The 16,850-nt window shown below is 33.2% G+C and overlaps 1 protein-coding gene across 3 annotated transcripts in view; it reads left to right on the forward strand.

Moving 5' to 3' along the window:
• The window catches only part of AGPS (alkylglycerone phosphate synthase), a 139,405-nt gene that overhangs the window by 65,809 nt on the left and 56,746 nt on the right, over positions 1-16,850 (forward strand). For all 3 annotated transcript variants that reach the window (XM_017532649.2, XM_037740023.1, XM_017532651.2), the window contains exon 11: positions 9,862-9,989. In XM_017532649.2, coding sequence (XP_017388138.1) covers positions 9,862-9,989 — 128 coding nt within the window. The remainder of the gene's footprint in view (positions 1-9,861; positions 9,990-16,850) is intronic.

The following is a 16,850-nucleotide window of genomic DNA, read 5'->3' on the forward strand; positions in this document are numbered from 1 at the left end:
TTGACACACACACACACACACATATATATATATATGTATTTTAATTATACTTTAAGTTCTGGGGTACATGTGCAGATCGTGCAGGATTGCTACATATGTATACACATGCCATGGTGGTTGCTGCATCCATCCCCCCCCCGTCATCTACATTAGGTATTTCTCTTAATATTACCCCTCCCCATTCCCCCTACCCCCTGCTATCTGTTCCCTAGCCCCCCTACCCCCGGACAGGCCCCAGTGTGTGATGTTCCCCTCCCTGTGTCCATGTGTTCTCATTGTTCAATACGCACTTATAAGTGAGAACATGTGGCATTTGGTTTTCTTTTTTTGTGTCAGTTTGCTGAGAATGATGGTTTCCAGCTTCATCCATGTCCCTGCAAAGGACATGAACTCATCATTTTTTATAGCTGCATAGTATTCCATGGTGTATATATGCCATATTTTCTTTATCCAGTCTATCATTGACGGGCATTTGGGTTGGTTTCAAGTGTTTGCTATTGTAAACAGTGCCACAATGAACATACGTGTGCATGTGTCTTTATAATAGAACAATTTATAATCCTCTGGGTATATACTCAGTGATCCAGTGAGGCAGGGGGTTGGAACGAGTCCCGAGGATTTTTTTTTTTCTTTATTGCTAAAGTCTAATACTTTTGCAACTTAGAGTTGATTGTCCTGGGTTGTTTTGCTTTAGTACCCAGTGGACCCTTTCTATTTGTAGATTCAGGTCCTCTTTTATTTCTGTAAAGTTTTTTTTGGATTATAGTGTTAAATATTAGGGTTTTTTTTTTTTTCATTGTTTCAGTTTTTATCCTCAGGGACACTGATTATATATATGTTTGTCTTTCTTTGCATGTTTTCCATTTCAGTCCTTTTTTCTCTGACCCTTTTTCTCTGACTTCTTAATTTTCATTCTCTTGACTTTTTTCAATGCCCTTTATTAAATTTTAACTAGAATCTATTTTGTATTCTCCTTTGAGTAGCATATAACATAGCCTTTACTTTTTAAGTGACTTTTTTTTTTTTTGTTCCGTTTCTTTCCTCAGTTTGGTCAGCTCTTGTTTCATTTCTTGTTGTTGGTTTTTGTTTGTTTGTGTTTCCGATTCAAGGTATTTTTTCATATCCCTAATTGCTTGATTGACGATATTTAATTCATGTTATGTTATAGCTTTCTTGAGGATTGTGGTTTGTTTTAGGGTGGAGACTTTTTTTACCAATAGTAATGTTTTTATTGGCATTTTCTGACTTTTTAGTTGCTTTGTTTACAGATGTGGTCTGCTTTTTTTCTAGTCCTATTCGTTACTTAGAAAGGGTTCCTACTTGGAGAGTGTTCTTTCCTGTCACTTCTAGCCTCTGCAATGCTATTTGTTTTATAAATGGTGGTGCTTTCAGTGAAGAAAGAGTTGGCATGTCTTGTTTTTCTTTCATTTCTGTAGAGTGTTTAAATTCTCTTTCTTCGTTTATTCCTTCTCTCAACTGGCTTGTCTGCAAGGAGTCCCCATACATTTACATGTGCACACATACACACATCTTGCTTCTCCAAAGCAGCCATTTCTGGTTCCTTCCATTTTCAAACTTCCCATAGCTAGGGCTATGGACTACCAAGTCCTGTGTAATAGTTTGGCATTATTGTTGTACTTTTGTTTTCTGGGAGTAATTTTGGCTGTACTTCCGGTTCCTGTGTTACCCTCTGCTTTTTCTTGTGTAGCCTTTTAATTAGACTCCTTTTATTTACTTTCATTCTTATAAGCTTATAGCAGATGGAAGGCTATAGAAAATCTGTTGGAATTTTTTCTTTTTATCTCTACTTAGAGGTAATTTGAAAGTTGCAGTGTTTTTTGTTTCCTTGTAATGCTGAAGATCTAAGACCTATGTGGCTTTGTTTCCCTTCTTGATTTTTATATTTTGGGGAGTTGAAGGAAGTAGAGGGAGAGAAAAGATTCATAATCAGATGCCTGCTGTTCTTCTTAATCCTTAAGTCACCTGAGAATATGTTTTCAAATTATGAAAGATTTACTTCAAGCAAATACTTGCATTTTATATCAAATAGCATTTGGAGCCTCCAATTTCCTTTGAGAACAAACATATTTGAAAATTATAAAACAGAAAATTCTTAAATTTATTGACACACACACACACACACATATATATATATATATATATTGCATTTTAGGTTTTGGGGTACATGTGAAGAACATGCAAGATTGTTGCATAGGTACATACATGGCATGTTCTCACTTATAGGTGGGTGCTAAACAATGAGAACACATGGACACAAGGAGGGGAGCATCACACACGGGTCTGTGTGGGGGGACTAGGGAAGGGACAGTGGGGGGTGGGGAGTTGGGGAAGGATAACATGGGGAGAAATGCCAGAAATAGGTGATGGGGAGGAAGGCAGCAAACCACATTGCTGTGTGTGTACCTATGCAACAATCTTGCCTGTTCTTCACATGTACCCCAAAACCTAAAATGCAATAAAAAAAATATATAAAAAATATTGCGGCACTAATTACAATAGCAAACACTTGGAACCAACCCAAATGCCCGTTCAAGGTCATGAAGATTTACCCCTATGGCTTCTCAGAGTTTTATAGTTTTAGTTCTTATTTTAGATTTTTGGCCTATTTTGAGTTAATTTTTGTATTTGGTGTGAGGTATAAGATCCAACTTCATTCTTTTGTATGTAGATATACATTTGTTCCTTCATCATTTTAGAAAAGACTGTTCTTTCCCCAACTGAATGGTCCTGGCACCTTTGTCAAAGTCAGCATGGTTATTTCTGGATTCTTTATTTTTTTCCCATTGATGCTATGTTTATCCTTATGCTAGTACCATATTGACTTGATTACTTTTGAGTTTTAGCACATTTTAAAAATCAGAAAGTCTGAGTCCTCCTTTGTTGTTCTTTTTTGATATTGTCTTGGCTGTTCTGGATCCCTTGCAATTCCATATGAATTAGAGAATTAGCTTATCAATTTGTACAATGTAGCCAGCCTCGATTCTAATAGAGATTGCATTGAATCTGTAGGTCAATTAGATCAATTTAGGGAGTAGTGCCATCTTAACAATGTTGAGTCTTCCAGTGTATGAATGTGAGATATATTGTCAACTATTTAAGATCTTTGATTTCTTTTAACAATGTTACATAGTTTTCAAGGTGTAAGTTGGGCACGTCTTTGTTTTATTTATTTATTTATTTTTTTGATGCTCTTGTAAATGGATTTTTAAAAAATTTTCTTTTCGATTGTTCATTGCAAGTGTGTAGAAATATAGTTGATTTTTATACCCTGTAACCTTGCTGAATTCCTTTTTTCAGTTCTGTTAGTGGATTCATTAGCATTTTCTATATGCAAGATCACATCATCTGTAGAGATAGATTTACTTCTTTTCCAATCTGGATACTGTTTCTTTCTCTTTCCTGGGCTAAAACATCCCATATAATGTTAAGTAGAAGTGGCAAGAGCAGACATCTTTGTATCTTATTTCTGATCTTAAGGAGAAAGCATCCAGTCTCTCCCCAGTAAGTATGATGTTAGATGTGGGTTTTTTGTAGATGGCCTTAATCAGTTTGAGGAAGTTCTCTTCTTTTTCTAGTATATTGAGTGTTTTGATCATAACACATGTTGGATTTATCAAATGCTTTTTCTTTATATGTTGAGTTGCTGGTATCATTTTTGTTTTTTATTCTGCTGATATGTTTTATTACGTTGACTTTTGGATGTTAAACCATCATTTTTTTCCTGGGCTAAACTTGGTTATGGTGTATAATTATTTTTATATATTGTTGGGTTTGGTTAATAATATTTTGTTTAGTATTTTGTTTTTTGCACCCATATTTATAACAGATTGAGCTGTCATTTTCTTTTCTTGTGATGTCTTTGGTGGTTTTGAGATACTGGCTTCATAGAATGAGTTGGGAGGTGTTTTCTTCTCTTTTACTGTATGAAGGAGTTTGTAAAGAATTAATTCTTTACAACCAGTTGTAAAGTGCTTGGTAACATTCAGCAGTGAAATCTTCTGGGCCTGGGCTTTTCTTTATGAGTACTTTTTGGATTACTAATTGAAATTAATAATTCAGATTGTCTTCTTGAGTCAGTTTCGGTAGTTTGTATCTTCCTAAAAATTTTCCTATTTTATCTAAGTTACATAATTTAATGCTATGCAGTTGTTTATAATGCTCCTTTTTAATACTTTTTATTTTTGTAAGATTACTAGTAATATCCCCTGTTTTATTTCCAATTCTAGTGATTTGAGTCCTCTCTCTTTTTTTCTTGGTCACTTAGGTAAAGGTTTGTTAGTTTTGTTGATCTTTTTGGGGAACTACCATTTGGCTTCATTGATTTTTCTGTATTGATTTTTTTATCCTTGATCTCATTAATTACACCTCTATTCTCTAATAACTCCTTCTATCTGCTTGCATTAGTTGTAGTTTGCCGTTCTTTTTCCAGTAGCTTAAGGTAGAAGGTTAGGCTATTAGAGATTTAAAAAATATATACAGACATTTACCATCACAATTTCTCTCTAGGTATTGCTTTACCTTATCTGATATGTTTTAGTATATTGTGTCTTCCTTTCCATTCTTCTCAAACTATTTTTCAATTTCCCTATTGATTTTTTCTTTGACTTGTTGGTTATTTAGTAGTATATTGTTTAATTTTCACATATTAGGCAGCTTTCCAATTTCTTAACAGTTTCTTATTCCATTCCATTGTGGCTTGAGAACATACATTGTATTATTTCAGTCTTTGAAAATTTGTTCAAGTTTATTTTATAACCTCGCTGGCATGTAGTCTATCTTGGAGAATGTTCTGTGAGCACTTGAAATAATTGTATATTTTTCTGTTGTTGGGTGGAGTGTTCTAGCCTGTTAGGTCTAATGGGTTTATAGTGCACAACTCCTCTATTTCCTTCTTGGTCTTATGCCTAGTTGTTGTGTCCATTATTGAAAGTAGGGCATTAAAGTCTCCAGCTGTTATTGAATTATCTATTTCTCCCTTCATTTCTGTCAGTTTTTGCTTCATATAGTTTTGTGCCTTGTTATTAGGTACATTCTGTTTATATTTGTTGTTTTGTCTTTCTGATGGCTCATCATTATAAAATGTCCCTCTTATAGCCAGTAATGTTTTGTTTCAGTCTGTTTTGTCTGATATTAGTATACAGTCACTCCAGCTTTCTTGTGGTTGCTGTTTCCATTATATATGTTTTTCTTTTGATCTAGTCATATCTCTGAATTTAAAATGTAGATTCTGTAGATAACAAATAGTTGGATCTTTTTTTAAAAAAAGTCGCACTATCTCTGTCTTTTCTTTTGGTTGTTTAGTCCATTCACATTTAAAGTTATTATTGCTATGGCCAGATTTATGTCTGCCATTTTTTCCCTCTCTGTGGGTCTCATGTCTTTTTGTAGTTTGTAATTATTGCTTTCTTTTGCTTTAAGTGAATATTTTCTAATGTAGCATTTTAATTTCCTTAATGAATTTTTTTCAGTATACTTTTTGAGTTACCTCCTTAGTAACCTCTATAAATGTTACAAACCCAACAATACATTGCTGTATTATATTACTACTGTATATAATTGGCTTTCAAAGAAGCTGAAAAAAGAAAGGAGAGCAAGTAAGGTTGAGCATCCAAACATGAAAATCCAAAATCTAAAATGCTCCAAAATTTGAAACTTTTGAGCACTGACTTGATAAGCAAAGGAGATGCTCAGTGGAGCATTCTGGATTTTGGAGTTTTGGATTTGGGCTGCTCAACTGTTAAGTACAATGCATATATTCAAAAATTCAAAAAATCTCCACTTGAAAATACGTCTAGTCCTAAGCATTTCAGGTAAGGGACACTCAATATTTCTAGACATAGAACTTTTTTTATATTAAGCATCTTGTTTATCCTTTCTGGTTCTCTTCATTTCTTCCTGTGGATTTACATTACCATCTGGAATCATATTCTTAGCCCAGTAGAGCTTTACTTTCATCACTTTTGTGCTACTATTGGTTACATATATCACACTTGTATATGTTATAGATCCAAAAATACATCATATATATATTGTTTTATATCATTGCTTTTTAAATCAGACGTGAGAAAAAAGGAGAAGAAATATGCATTAATACTATCTTTTTAAATTACATAAAATGGAGAAGACTCAAAAGTGCTCTTTTTTGTATATGTTATTTTGAGTTACTGTTTGTGATCACCTGCTTTGGTTTGAAGAACTTCCTTTAGTGTTTATTGTAAGCATAGTTTTCTGGCAGTGAAGTCCCTTAGCTTTTGTTTATCTGGGAATGTCTTTATTTTTGAAAGATGACTGCTGGACATAGGATTCCAGGTTGACAAGTTTTTTTCTCCTTTCAGCATTTTGAATGTATTATCCCACCACTGCCTGACTTCTGTTGTTTCTGCTAATAAGTCAGCTGTTAACTTTATAAGTTTTCTTTTGTGATTGATGAGTCATTTTTCTCTTGGTGTTTTTCTAGATTTTCTCTTGTCTTTAACTTTTAGCATTCCCACTATGATGTGTCAGTTTGTGGATATCTTTGTGTTGCTCCTATTTGAAATTTGTTGAGCTCCCTTGTTGTATAGGTTAGTGGTTTTCAATAAATTTAGGAAGTTTTCAGCCATTCTTTCTTTGAATAGTTTTTTTCTGCTCCTTTCTCTACTTTTCTTCTAGTACTCCCATTACACATAAAGTGGTGTGCTTAATGGTTTCCCGCATTTCTCTGAGGCACCATCCATTGTTCTCTCTGTCCTTCATATTGTGTAATTTCTATCCATCTATCTTCAAGTTTGATATACATTCTTTTGTCAGATGCCATCTAGTCAGTTTTTCATTTCAATTATTTTACTTTTGAACTCCAGAATTTCCATTTGATTTTTCTCAATAGTTTATCTTCATTTATAATCTTCAACAATGTGACATTGTCATCATATCTTCCCTTACCTTTTAAAGTATAGTTTCGTTAGTCATTTGAACACATTTATAATGGCCACTTTTAAATCTTTGTTTGGTAAATCTGACATCTGGTCACTATGAAAGGCAGTTTCTGTTTCTTCCCCTCCTACTTCCCCATACCCTAGTATATAGGTCATACTTTCCTGTTTGTATATGTGGTGTGTGTGTGTATCAGAATTTTTTTGTTGTTGGAAAGTGAATCCTTTAGAAAATTTCATGTAGCAACTCTGTATACTACTTCCCTCACCCCCCGCCCCCCCGTCCAGCTTTTTATTATTATTTGCTATTTGTTTAGTGACTGGCTGTATTACTTTAATGAGGTCTATTCCCTCCCACCCACCCCCTTTGCAGTGTTGACCTCCTTTGGGGGTGTGGCTGTAGTTATTCCTACAATCCCTTGGTATGACATGTGATAGTGGTTTTGGCTGGGCTTCCTTTGATTCTGTCTTTCCCTAACCACACCTACCTGTTAAGGGCCACTGATTACAGGCCAATTGTGCTATTGTTGTCAACAATGCTCTGGGGTATAAATTGCTCTACAGAATAATCCAATCAAATTTAGACAGTTAAGGAGGGATAGTTCTGGAGGTTAGTGTTTGGAATTTTTTTTGGATCACAACAGGGGTCCTCCCCATTGTCTCCGGGTAAACTATATGGCCCACATTTTAGGCCATATCTCTAGTGAATCTGTCTGTGTCTTCCCAATTGCCTTTTTACCACATCATTCACTGTTTTTGAGAATGTCCTTGGACTTCTCCATGCTCTGTTGCAAATAAAATCATTTCCTTTGCAAAGAGATTAGGAGCTGTCTTATCGCCTGTTTCACTCCCCAGAGACTCTCTGAACCATGGCTCAATAGTTAGGGGTGGGGCAATGGCATGTTTCTATCTGAGTAACACCTCTGCTTTAGGAGCTGAGTGCTGGGAGAAAAGTAGGGGAGGAAATTAGGTTATCTAGGTTTGCTTCTCCTGGCAAGAAACCAGCCCTTTATGAGCCAGGACAAGGGGACTGGGATCCCAGTTTTAGTGTGCTACACTCAAAGTAGAGCTTTAGTTCCACCAGTTGGGGCCCAGAGCTACAGGTGAGCCCTACTTCCCAGCTGCAGTCACCTGGAACTTAGCCTTGGGAAAAGGTAGCTGGGGTCAGGCTATTACATGGAATAGGATCAAAATTTTTTTTGAAATTAAGAAAGTCTTTAGATATATATTCAAGATAAAGGAAAACATGTGTCTACATAAAAACTTGTACATATATGTTCATTGCAGCATTATTAATAGTAGCCAAAAAGTGGAATCTCATATGTTTTCAGCTGATGAGGAAATAAACAAAATGAGTTATACTATACACTGCAATAATATTTGGGAATTAAAAAGGAATGAAATATTGATACATGCTATAGCATGGATGGACCTTGAAAACATTTTGGTAAGTGAAAGAAGCCAGTCACAAGGCCAGATATTATGAGATTCCTTTTATATGAAATGTTCAGAATAGGCAAGTCTGTATAGACACAAAATAGATTTGTGGTTGCCTGTGACTAGGATGTGGGAGTGGAAATGGAGAGGGATTGTGTAGTGGAAATAGGTTTGTTTTTGGGATGATGAAAATGTTCTAAACTTAGATTGTAATGACAGTTGCACATATCTGTGGATATACACAAAACATTGTATTTTGCACTTTAAATGGGTGAATTTTGTTTTCTGTAAATTATGTCTCAGTAAAGATGCTAAAACAAAAGAGAATGTTTAGTCACTTTTATCTTTTAAATTTTATAAGGCATATCTATTTTGTATTAAAATATTTATCAGACCAAACTTGCAGAGCTTTTGTGATCATACAAGTTATAAGTTATTTTATAATCTCAGTAGGAAATCATATATATATGTGGTGAATATATTGTGATCTAATGTAATTTGCTTTTCATAGACTTGTCATGGTTTTTAATCCTGTGTTATATATTGACAAGTTGTGTTAATTATATTATAAACTTATTGGAAGCTTGGGTTTTTGTGAAACTTTTTAATTACTTGTGTTATGAAGGTCTACAGTTTCAAAGATTTCTCCCTTTCTTTACTCTATTTTTAAAATGATGCTCAGAAAATTTACTAATAACATTGTTAATTTCTAACATTTGTATATCAGAAACCACTGATTTGAAAAGCTTGGCTTTGTGAATATAATGGTTTAACTTATTATTTCCTCTCTAATTAGTCCCTTTTATAATAAAGAAAAGAGCATTTCTTTTATTTAGTCTTTTTTTTCATTTTTTAATTTGTATTTGTGTTTTTAAATTTTTTCTTTTTAAAGAGCATTTCTTTTATTGGTGGTCATCTTATGATAGATATGTATAATAACTACTTTGTCTCCTTCGGGTATTTTTTGTTTCTTAAAAGGGCATCTCAGTAATGCCTTTGTCTTTTCTTTGTATTAATTCTTAGGAAGAAAAGCAAGATAATATTTACTCAGATTTCTTCTATCATCTTAGATTCTCATTGAAGGTTAGCTTCTTTTTGCTCAAAAAATTGTTTTTCAGACTAAAAAAAGCACAAATATCAAAATATACTTTTGTCTAAGTACATATAAGACACAAAACCCCATTATTTTTCAATTTTTTTATTTTAATGCTTTAAAAACTATTTAGAAGTAACCTTCTTGGAGAAAGTTTTCTTTAAAATATTTAAAAATATTTGTACATAACGAAGTAAAGCATATTCCTAAAGGTTTTTTAGGAAATTATAAAATTTGCTTAGTTTTATAATTTTTTCTAAAATGACTTGAGTAGTCGTTATTCCCCAGGTAGACGTGATAAATTTAAATATGCATAATAAATTAATAGATTAAATAGATTTAAATATTATTTAGAAAATTATCATATGATATACTAAATTTTTACCACTTCTTTTTCAGGAACTCTTGGTGTAATAACAGAAGCTACAATAAAAATCAGACCAGTCCCTGAATACCAAAAGTATGGCTCGGTAGCTTTCCCTAATTTTGAACAAGGAGTAGCCTGTTTAAGAGAAATTGCAAAACAGATAAAAAAAAGAAAAAAATGTGTGTGTGTGTGTGTGTGTGTGTGTGTGTGTGTATTTATATTTTTCAAATTCTACTGCATAGTTGATTGTGATATATTATAATTGATCTTCATATTTAGTTGTATTATATTTGTGGTTTTTACCTAGTTTTATATGAAAAGGTAGTGTTGTACAGTCATCCCTTTAAGTGCAGTTACTATTTCTTTTAGTAAGTATATTGCTATCACACCTATTTCTTGGTCTAGATGGCTATATGACTGTAAGCCAAGGTAAGATATGTACTTTGATGACTTCAAATGACTTTGCCTTTTATTGACTATTATGTGTCTTAAGTTATTTTTGGGTAAGATATTTTGTGATTAATTGAAGTGATATTTAATTTATCTTAAATTGAGAAATTTATTGAAATTAAAATAACGGCTAAATATCAAAGACCCCAAAATTTAGATATTGTCTATAGGTAATCCAGCTTCATCAGTTTATAGAATGTGCTGCTACTAGGCTATACTTTGTTTTATAATATTAATAAGCTATAGTTTAAATTACATAAAATATTTAATAAGCTAAAAGGAATTTTTATTTTCTCTTCTCCTTAAAAAATACATTATTAAGGTTTTTTTTTTTTTTAAAGACTAGATAATGCTAAGTAATTTTAAGTATGTGTATAGTTCTGTCAGTATGGAAATGTCTATATCTCTTTCGGCATTTGGTTTATTGTTTAAATTACAACCGTTTATGAATAATTTTTAATTCAGCATTTCCCAGCAGGGAAGAAGTCAAGGGAATGTACTGTAGCCTCTCTTTTTTTTTTTTTTTTTTTTTTCCAAACTCCTGAAATTTTAATCCTTCCTATCAGCAATACCCAAGTAGAATCTTGAAGCCAAGGGAGCTTTTTGATGTGACCCATATAGGTCAGCTTCCTGGTATCCAGAGCAGAGTGGAAGAAGAATCTGTGGAGGAAAAGGAATAATATTGAGAAAGTAGTCCATATTTATCTTGGAATTTGTAAAGTATAGAAATGGAAGCTGATGAAGAGCCTCTCATTTTTCCATAATCCCAGACAGCCACTATTTATGTTTTAAATAAATTTAAAATGAGAAAAAAGATATACAGTACTTACCCACATATATATCATTTCCAGAGCTGCTTATTCCATACACTCAGTTTTACTTTCTTAAAGTGTTTACTTTCTGAGACACTCATTCTGTCTGACAGTTTCCCACTTTCATTAAGTCTAGATATATGATCACCTAATTCACCAGTTGATAGGATAATTTTTGTAATTTTCAAGTAGCTTTAGGTTTTTTGCTAGGACCTACATGGTCAGACTACCCCTGCATAGGGAGAGGATTCAAAAGGAAATAGGGTTCTGGAATAAGCATTCTTGGACTCGTGGCAAATTACTTTGGTAGCGATAAGGCAGAAGTGACTATTAACAGTTGAAACCCTTACATTAGAAGACCTAATTCACTAGAACTTTGGGGGTATGATGTTATGATTAGGGAGCTAAAGTATATAGCATTAACACCACGTTTACTAAAATGATGAAATGGCAGTAATATTTAAAACATTATTAAGTAGAGGAGGATTGGAGATAAGTTTTTGGAGTAAATAGTATTTGTTATACTAAAATACCACCTGAGCACTGAGTGGCGACATTTCAGTGTGTTCTGGTACTTGTTTGTAAAACTTTCCATCATTCAAAGGCAGAGGAGAGGAGTTTCAAATTAAGATACCCCAGATATTAAGAAGTAAAAGAACTTGCAGAGCCTTATGGTTTTGCCTACAAATTAATACATAGAAGAACAGGAAGTTAGGGTGGTTTTTTTTTTAATGACCAGAAATTCACTAATTAAAAAATAACACAATGATGTTTCCATATATATTTTCTCGTTAATTTCAGATTTTTCTTAATGAACAGCTTTTAAAATTTTAAGTGTTTTTGCTTTGTATTATAATTTATCATTGTGTAGTGATTTTAGATTACAGTCATTGGGTGAATATCCTAAGAATTTTTAAACATGAATAAAAGGACAAGTTTTACTGATTTGGGTAGGATGAAGGAAAATTCCATCTCCTGCTTGTATTAAATACTTTTATTTCCTTCTATCTTTGTTGAACTTCACCATTCCCCCGACAAAAAACTTTGTTGTTATTGTTGTTGTTTGTTTGTTTGTTTGATATGGAGTCCTGCTCTGTCACCCAGGCTGGAGTGCAGTGGTGCAATCTCGGCTCACTGTAACCTCCAACTTTCGAGTTCAAGCAATTCTTTTGCCTCGGCCTCCTGAGCTGGGATTACAGGCAACCACCACCACAATCCTTCTATTTAGGCCTAAAGTGTTGAGATTGCAGGCGTGAGCTACCATGGCCAGCCTCAAATTAGATTTTTTAAAAATTACAGAAGTAAAAGAGTAGTTTGGATTTGTATTTATTTGCAACAAAAGATCTTGAAGAGGTCATGTTCAGTTTGTATTGACCATCTGTGCCCCTTCAATAATATCTCCCCTCTACAGAACACAGATTTAGTAGACTCATAAATCTTAGGATTAGAAGTGTACATATTTTATGTTTTATTGATGCCCCATCTACCTTTGCTCATTGCAAATACATGTAAATCTATCTTAGATTTCATTAAGAAGTGATGTACAAATGTATCAAAACACTAAGTTTATAATTTCATTCCAACATAAATAGTAGGTGCAATCTGATACAGTTTTTATTACAATTTGATATGCCCCTGATAGAAAGTGACACAGAAGAGCTACTTGTGCTATTGAAAAGCCAGTGTGGAATTTTCCTTCATCCTTGCACAAATTAGTAAAACTTGTTCTTTTATTCACTTAAAAAAAATTCTTGGGTTGTTCACTTAAAAAAATTCTTGGGTTGTTCACCTAATGACTATAATCCAAATTCACTACACAAAACTATAGTGAGCCAGGTGCAGTGGCTTACATCTGTAATCCCAGCACTGAGAGGCTGAGGCGGGCAGATCACTTGAGCCCAGGAGTTTAAGACCATTTTGGTGAACATGGTGAAACCCTGTCTCTACAAAAAATACAAAAATTAGCTGGGCCTGGTGGCATGTGCCTGTAGTACCAGCTACTTGGGAGGCTGAGATGACAGGATCCATTGAGGTCGAGGCTGCTGTGAGCCATGATCATACTACTGTACTTCAGCCTGGGCAGCAGAGCGAGATCCCATCTCAAACAACAACAACAAAAAAAAAATTGTATGAGCTATATATCTTGGAATAAAATAAAGGTAATGATTGATAGACAGTGCTACCATGTGGTTAAAAAAAGCAGGTCAAAAATAAAGGTTCTAGTAGCTATGGCAATTTGGTTCTATGTACTTAGTAACTGACAATTTTTAGAGATATAAATATTGTGGACTAGGAGTTTATCTTACTTGAAACTGATTTTATTATTATCTGGAAGAGATAAATAAAATTATTAGTTTGGAAATAACAATGATGTCTTTACAAGGTTAAAAGGAAAACTGAGTGTCGAAACAAACTCAGAAGCAATTTCTGAAGTTTGGGGCTTTTTTGTTGTTGTTGTTTTCAATAAAAACTTAGGAGTTTTGCCCTATGATATTGTGAGAGGAGCATTTGTTCCAACAAGAGGAAAAACTGTATTTGGTATGGATTAGCACTCATTCCTCTCCAAACTCCTCTCAGTAAAACCTAGTTTCTTAGAACTAGCTTTTTAGAATTAGAGATGAAAATGCAGCTTTTCTTCTCACTACCTTTGTCAAAGGGTAATTTTTCCTGCCTTCCATCACTTTTATTTTAAATAATTTTAAACTGATAAAAGTTTGGGGGTTTTTGCTTGTTTTAGTGATTTTAGATTATAATTTGGGAAGAAATAAATTTTATGAATTTTTCTGTTTAAAACTTAATTTATCTTGGAGGAATTCAAATAAATTGGAAGGAGTCAGGCTTAGTACTTACCTTATAAAACATTTAAAACTTCATTTTATTCAATAGTAATTCTTGGGAGTATTTAGTACACAGATAAACTGAAATTATTTTAAATCATTTTTTGTGTCATGCTTTTTTTTCTCTGAAGCAGAGAGAATAACTCTAGTCAAATGTTTGGTTAATTGGATCATTTACTGTTCGATCGAGCAAAGTTAGGACAGTTTTGAGACATGTTTTCTACCAGAAGCTACTCAGAACAAGTTATTTTACCTTTACTAAACTGAAAAAATGTAAAGTTATAATTAGGAGACTGGCATTATCTTTTGATCTTTTCCTTAATATAAGCAGAGGAAAATATTCATTCCCTATTATCTATTATCTTATTCTTTAAAACCAAGCAACGATTGACTTGTCAAAATAAAACGTTCTTATTGTTTATCATACAGACTCCTGGCCGTAAGTCAGTATGTATTCTCCAAGGTGACCAACCAGTAATAGCTGTAGCCTTAAATAGTCAATCATTTCATCTGTGATACCAACTCTGACTTACTAGTTAGAAGAAGAATTGATCTACATTTTAAGTTTTTATATCCAGAAATTCACATTTAACAGATTATCTTTTTTTACATAGCCATTTTTGAACTTTTAAATTAATCAATTTTATTGTGTCCCTTTTATTTGAGGTAGTGTGCTCTTAGCTTGATAACCAACATAATGCAATGGGTAGTATGCAATTAGATGTGGTTCCTGACTTTAAGTAATTGCTAAGGAGATAGCATATTATGATAATTTTTTGTGCCCAAATTTTTTGTATAGCACATGGAGTTTAGTAGTGAAGCATTTGCTCTGATACAACATGAGATTAATAGATTATTTCCAATGTAATCTCTAGGCTTAAGAATTTGGGCTGTTCCAGAGTCTACACAGAATGTTGGATTTACCCTTTGAGGAAACAAATGTTTTCAATCAAGTGTAATTCATTCCTTAGCCATGGACTAGAGTTACATGGCTGTGATTCAGTGCTTATACTTTTATAGTTTATCTTTATGACATTACAGTAGCAGAAACCCCTCAGACATTTGAGATATATGTTAATATTGAATTTATTTTGCTAGTAAGTAGTCTTTTAAGAGGTACCTTCTCAAATATGTCTCATCTGAATTGCAAGTTCTCACTTTTTCTGTGACAAGAGCTATGACTTAGTTCTAGAAAAACCAGTTTTGCAGAAATATGTTGATGTGTTTCTAAGAGGAAATCTTTTTAAATAAAACGATAGGATTGAAAAATGTGTTGCTTTTTAAGTTAGTGATGAGAGTACTAAGTAAATAAGACTAATCAGAATAGTTTTTATTTTTCAGATTATGTAATCAAGTAAATTCCTGGTTGTAGCATCTCTAAAGTGAAGAAATTGCCAGCAATTTGACTAAGTCAGTCTTGTATCCATGTTGTGAGGTCATTGTGGTTATTTCTTTCTTTATTATTCAAGTACAAAAAGTATATTGATATTTCTGTATTAGTTCATAACAAGTTTCATATGGTTTCAGACTATTAATTATAAAATACACTTGGGTACAAGTTAGATGATTTGAGAGATTCTAGTAAGGGCACATTTATCATAGCAGGAAAGAAATCAATTATTTCATTAACTCAGTTTTAGTAAGCAATTTCTGTTTGAGTGTTCTTGAATTCCCTGAATTTATCATTAACCCATCATTAAAATAGGTAAAAATATTCCCTCTCAGGTTAGTTTTGATCACCTACCAGCAGGGGTCACTTTAACTCAAGGACCTTTTTTCCTTCTTTAAAAAAATCTGTGGAATACTCTCAGCCCCTGGCATTAGTGAATAACATGGGAGTGAATTTAGAGCTCAAATTCTCAGAACTTGTGATGTCTCTAACTTTTAAAGGCAATCTTTTGTGGTGTTTTTTTAAAAACCTACCAAATTAGTTTTAAAGCACTGGAAATATGACCTAATCTTTACGTATAGTAACAGATTGAATGTTGTTTTTAAAGAGTAGTAACATCATTTTGATCTTTTGATGATAGAACCTTCCATTTAATTAACTATAGTGGTAACTTTTAATTATTTCAAATTATAAGAAAGGTTTTCAGCTTTGTATATTTAGAATGATATACAATGATTTACAAATATCAATTGCCAGGAGATCATAAACCAATCTGGATGCTATTTTTGAGTGCTTTACTTACATAAGCATTTAGTAATGACAATAACTGAAAAACTCTACTGACTTTTAAAAAATCTGGTGCTATTGAAGTATGAGACTTTAAAACTATTGGTTTGAATTGGATAATTTCAAAGAAGTCCATGTTAAAAAACTAATATCTAAATTTTTTTTTTAAAAAAAACTTCCTTTAACTGCTTCTTAGCTCTTTTTTGATAGTGTTTATTTGTTACCATTTACTATGCCTCCTTGATACTAATAGGAATACTGGATAGCTAGCTTATGTGACTCAACTAACTAAAGTTAAACCCAGTGTAATTGAATATTATTTGCTATACGATACAGCAGTGGCCCTGGTGCTTTCTTATATTTTTTTTCAGCTTTTTAATTTGAAATTTTTAAGCATACAGAAAATTTGAAAGAATGGTACAGTAATCACCTGTGTATCCACTTCATGTATTCAACAATAATTAACTTTTTGCCTTGTTCAACATATATGTGTATATGTTGTTTGGACCATTTGAAATTAGGTTGCAGACTTTTTTTTTTCTTGAAACAGTTTCGCTCTTGTTGACCAGGCTGGAGTGCAGTGGTGCGATCTCAGCTCACTGCATCCTCACTGCAATCTCTGCCTCCAAGGTTCAAGTGATTCTCTTTCCTCAGCCTCCTAAATACCTGAGATTACAGGCATCCACCACTACGCCCGGCTGATACTGTATTTTTAGTAGAGATGGGGTCTCACCATGTTGGTCAGG

This window comes from Cebus imitator, unplaced genomic scaffold (assembly GCF_001604975.1).
Source record: "Cebus imitator isolate Cc_AM_T3 unplaced genomic scaffold, Cebus_imitator-1.0 Scaffold78, whole genome shotgun sequence".
Lineage (NCBI taxonomy): Eukaryota > Metazoa > Chordata > Mammalia > Primates > Cebidae > Cebus > Cebus imitator.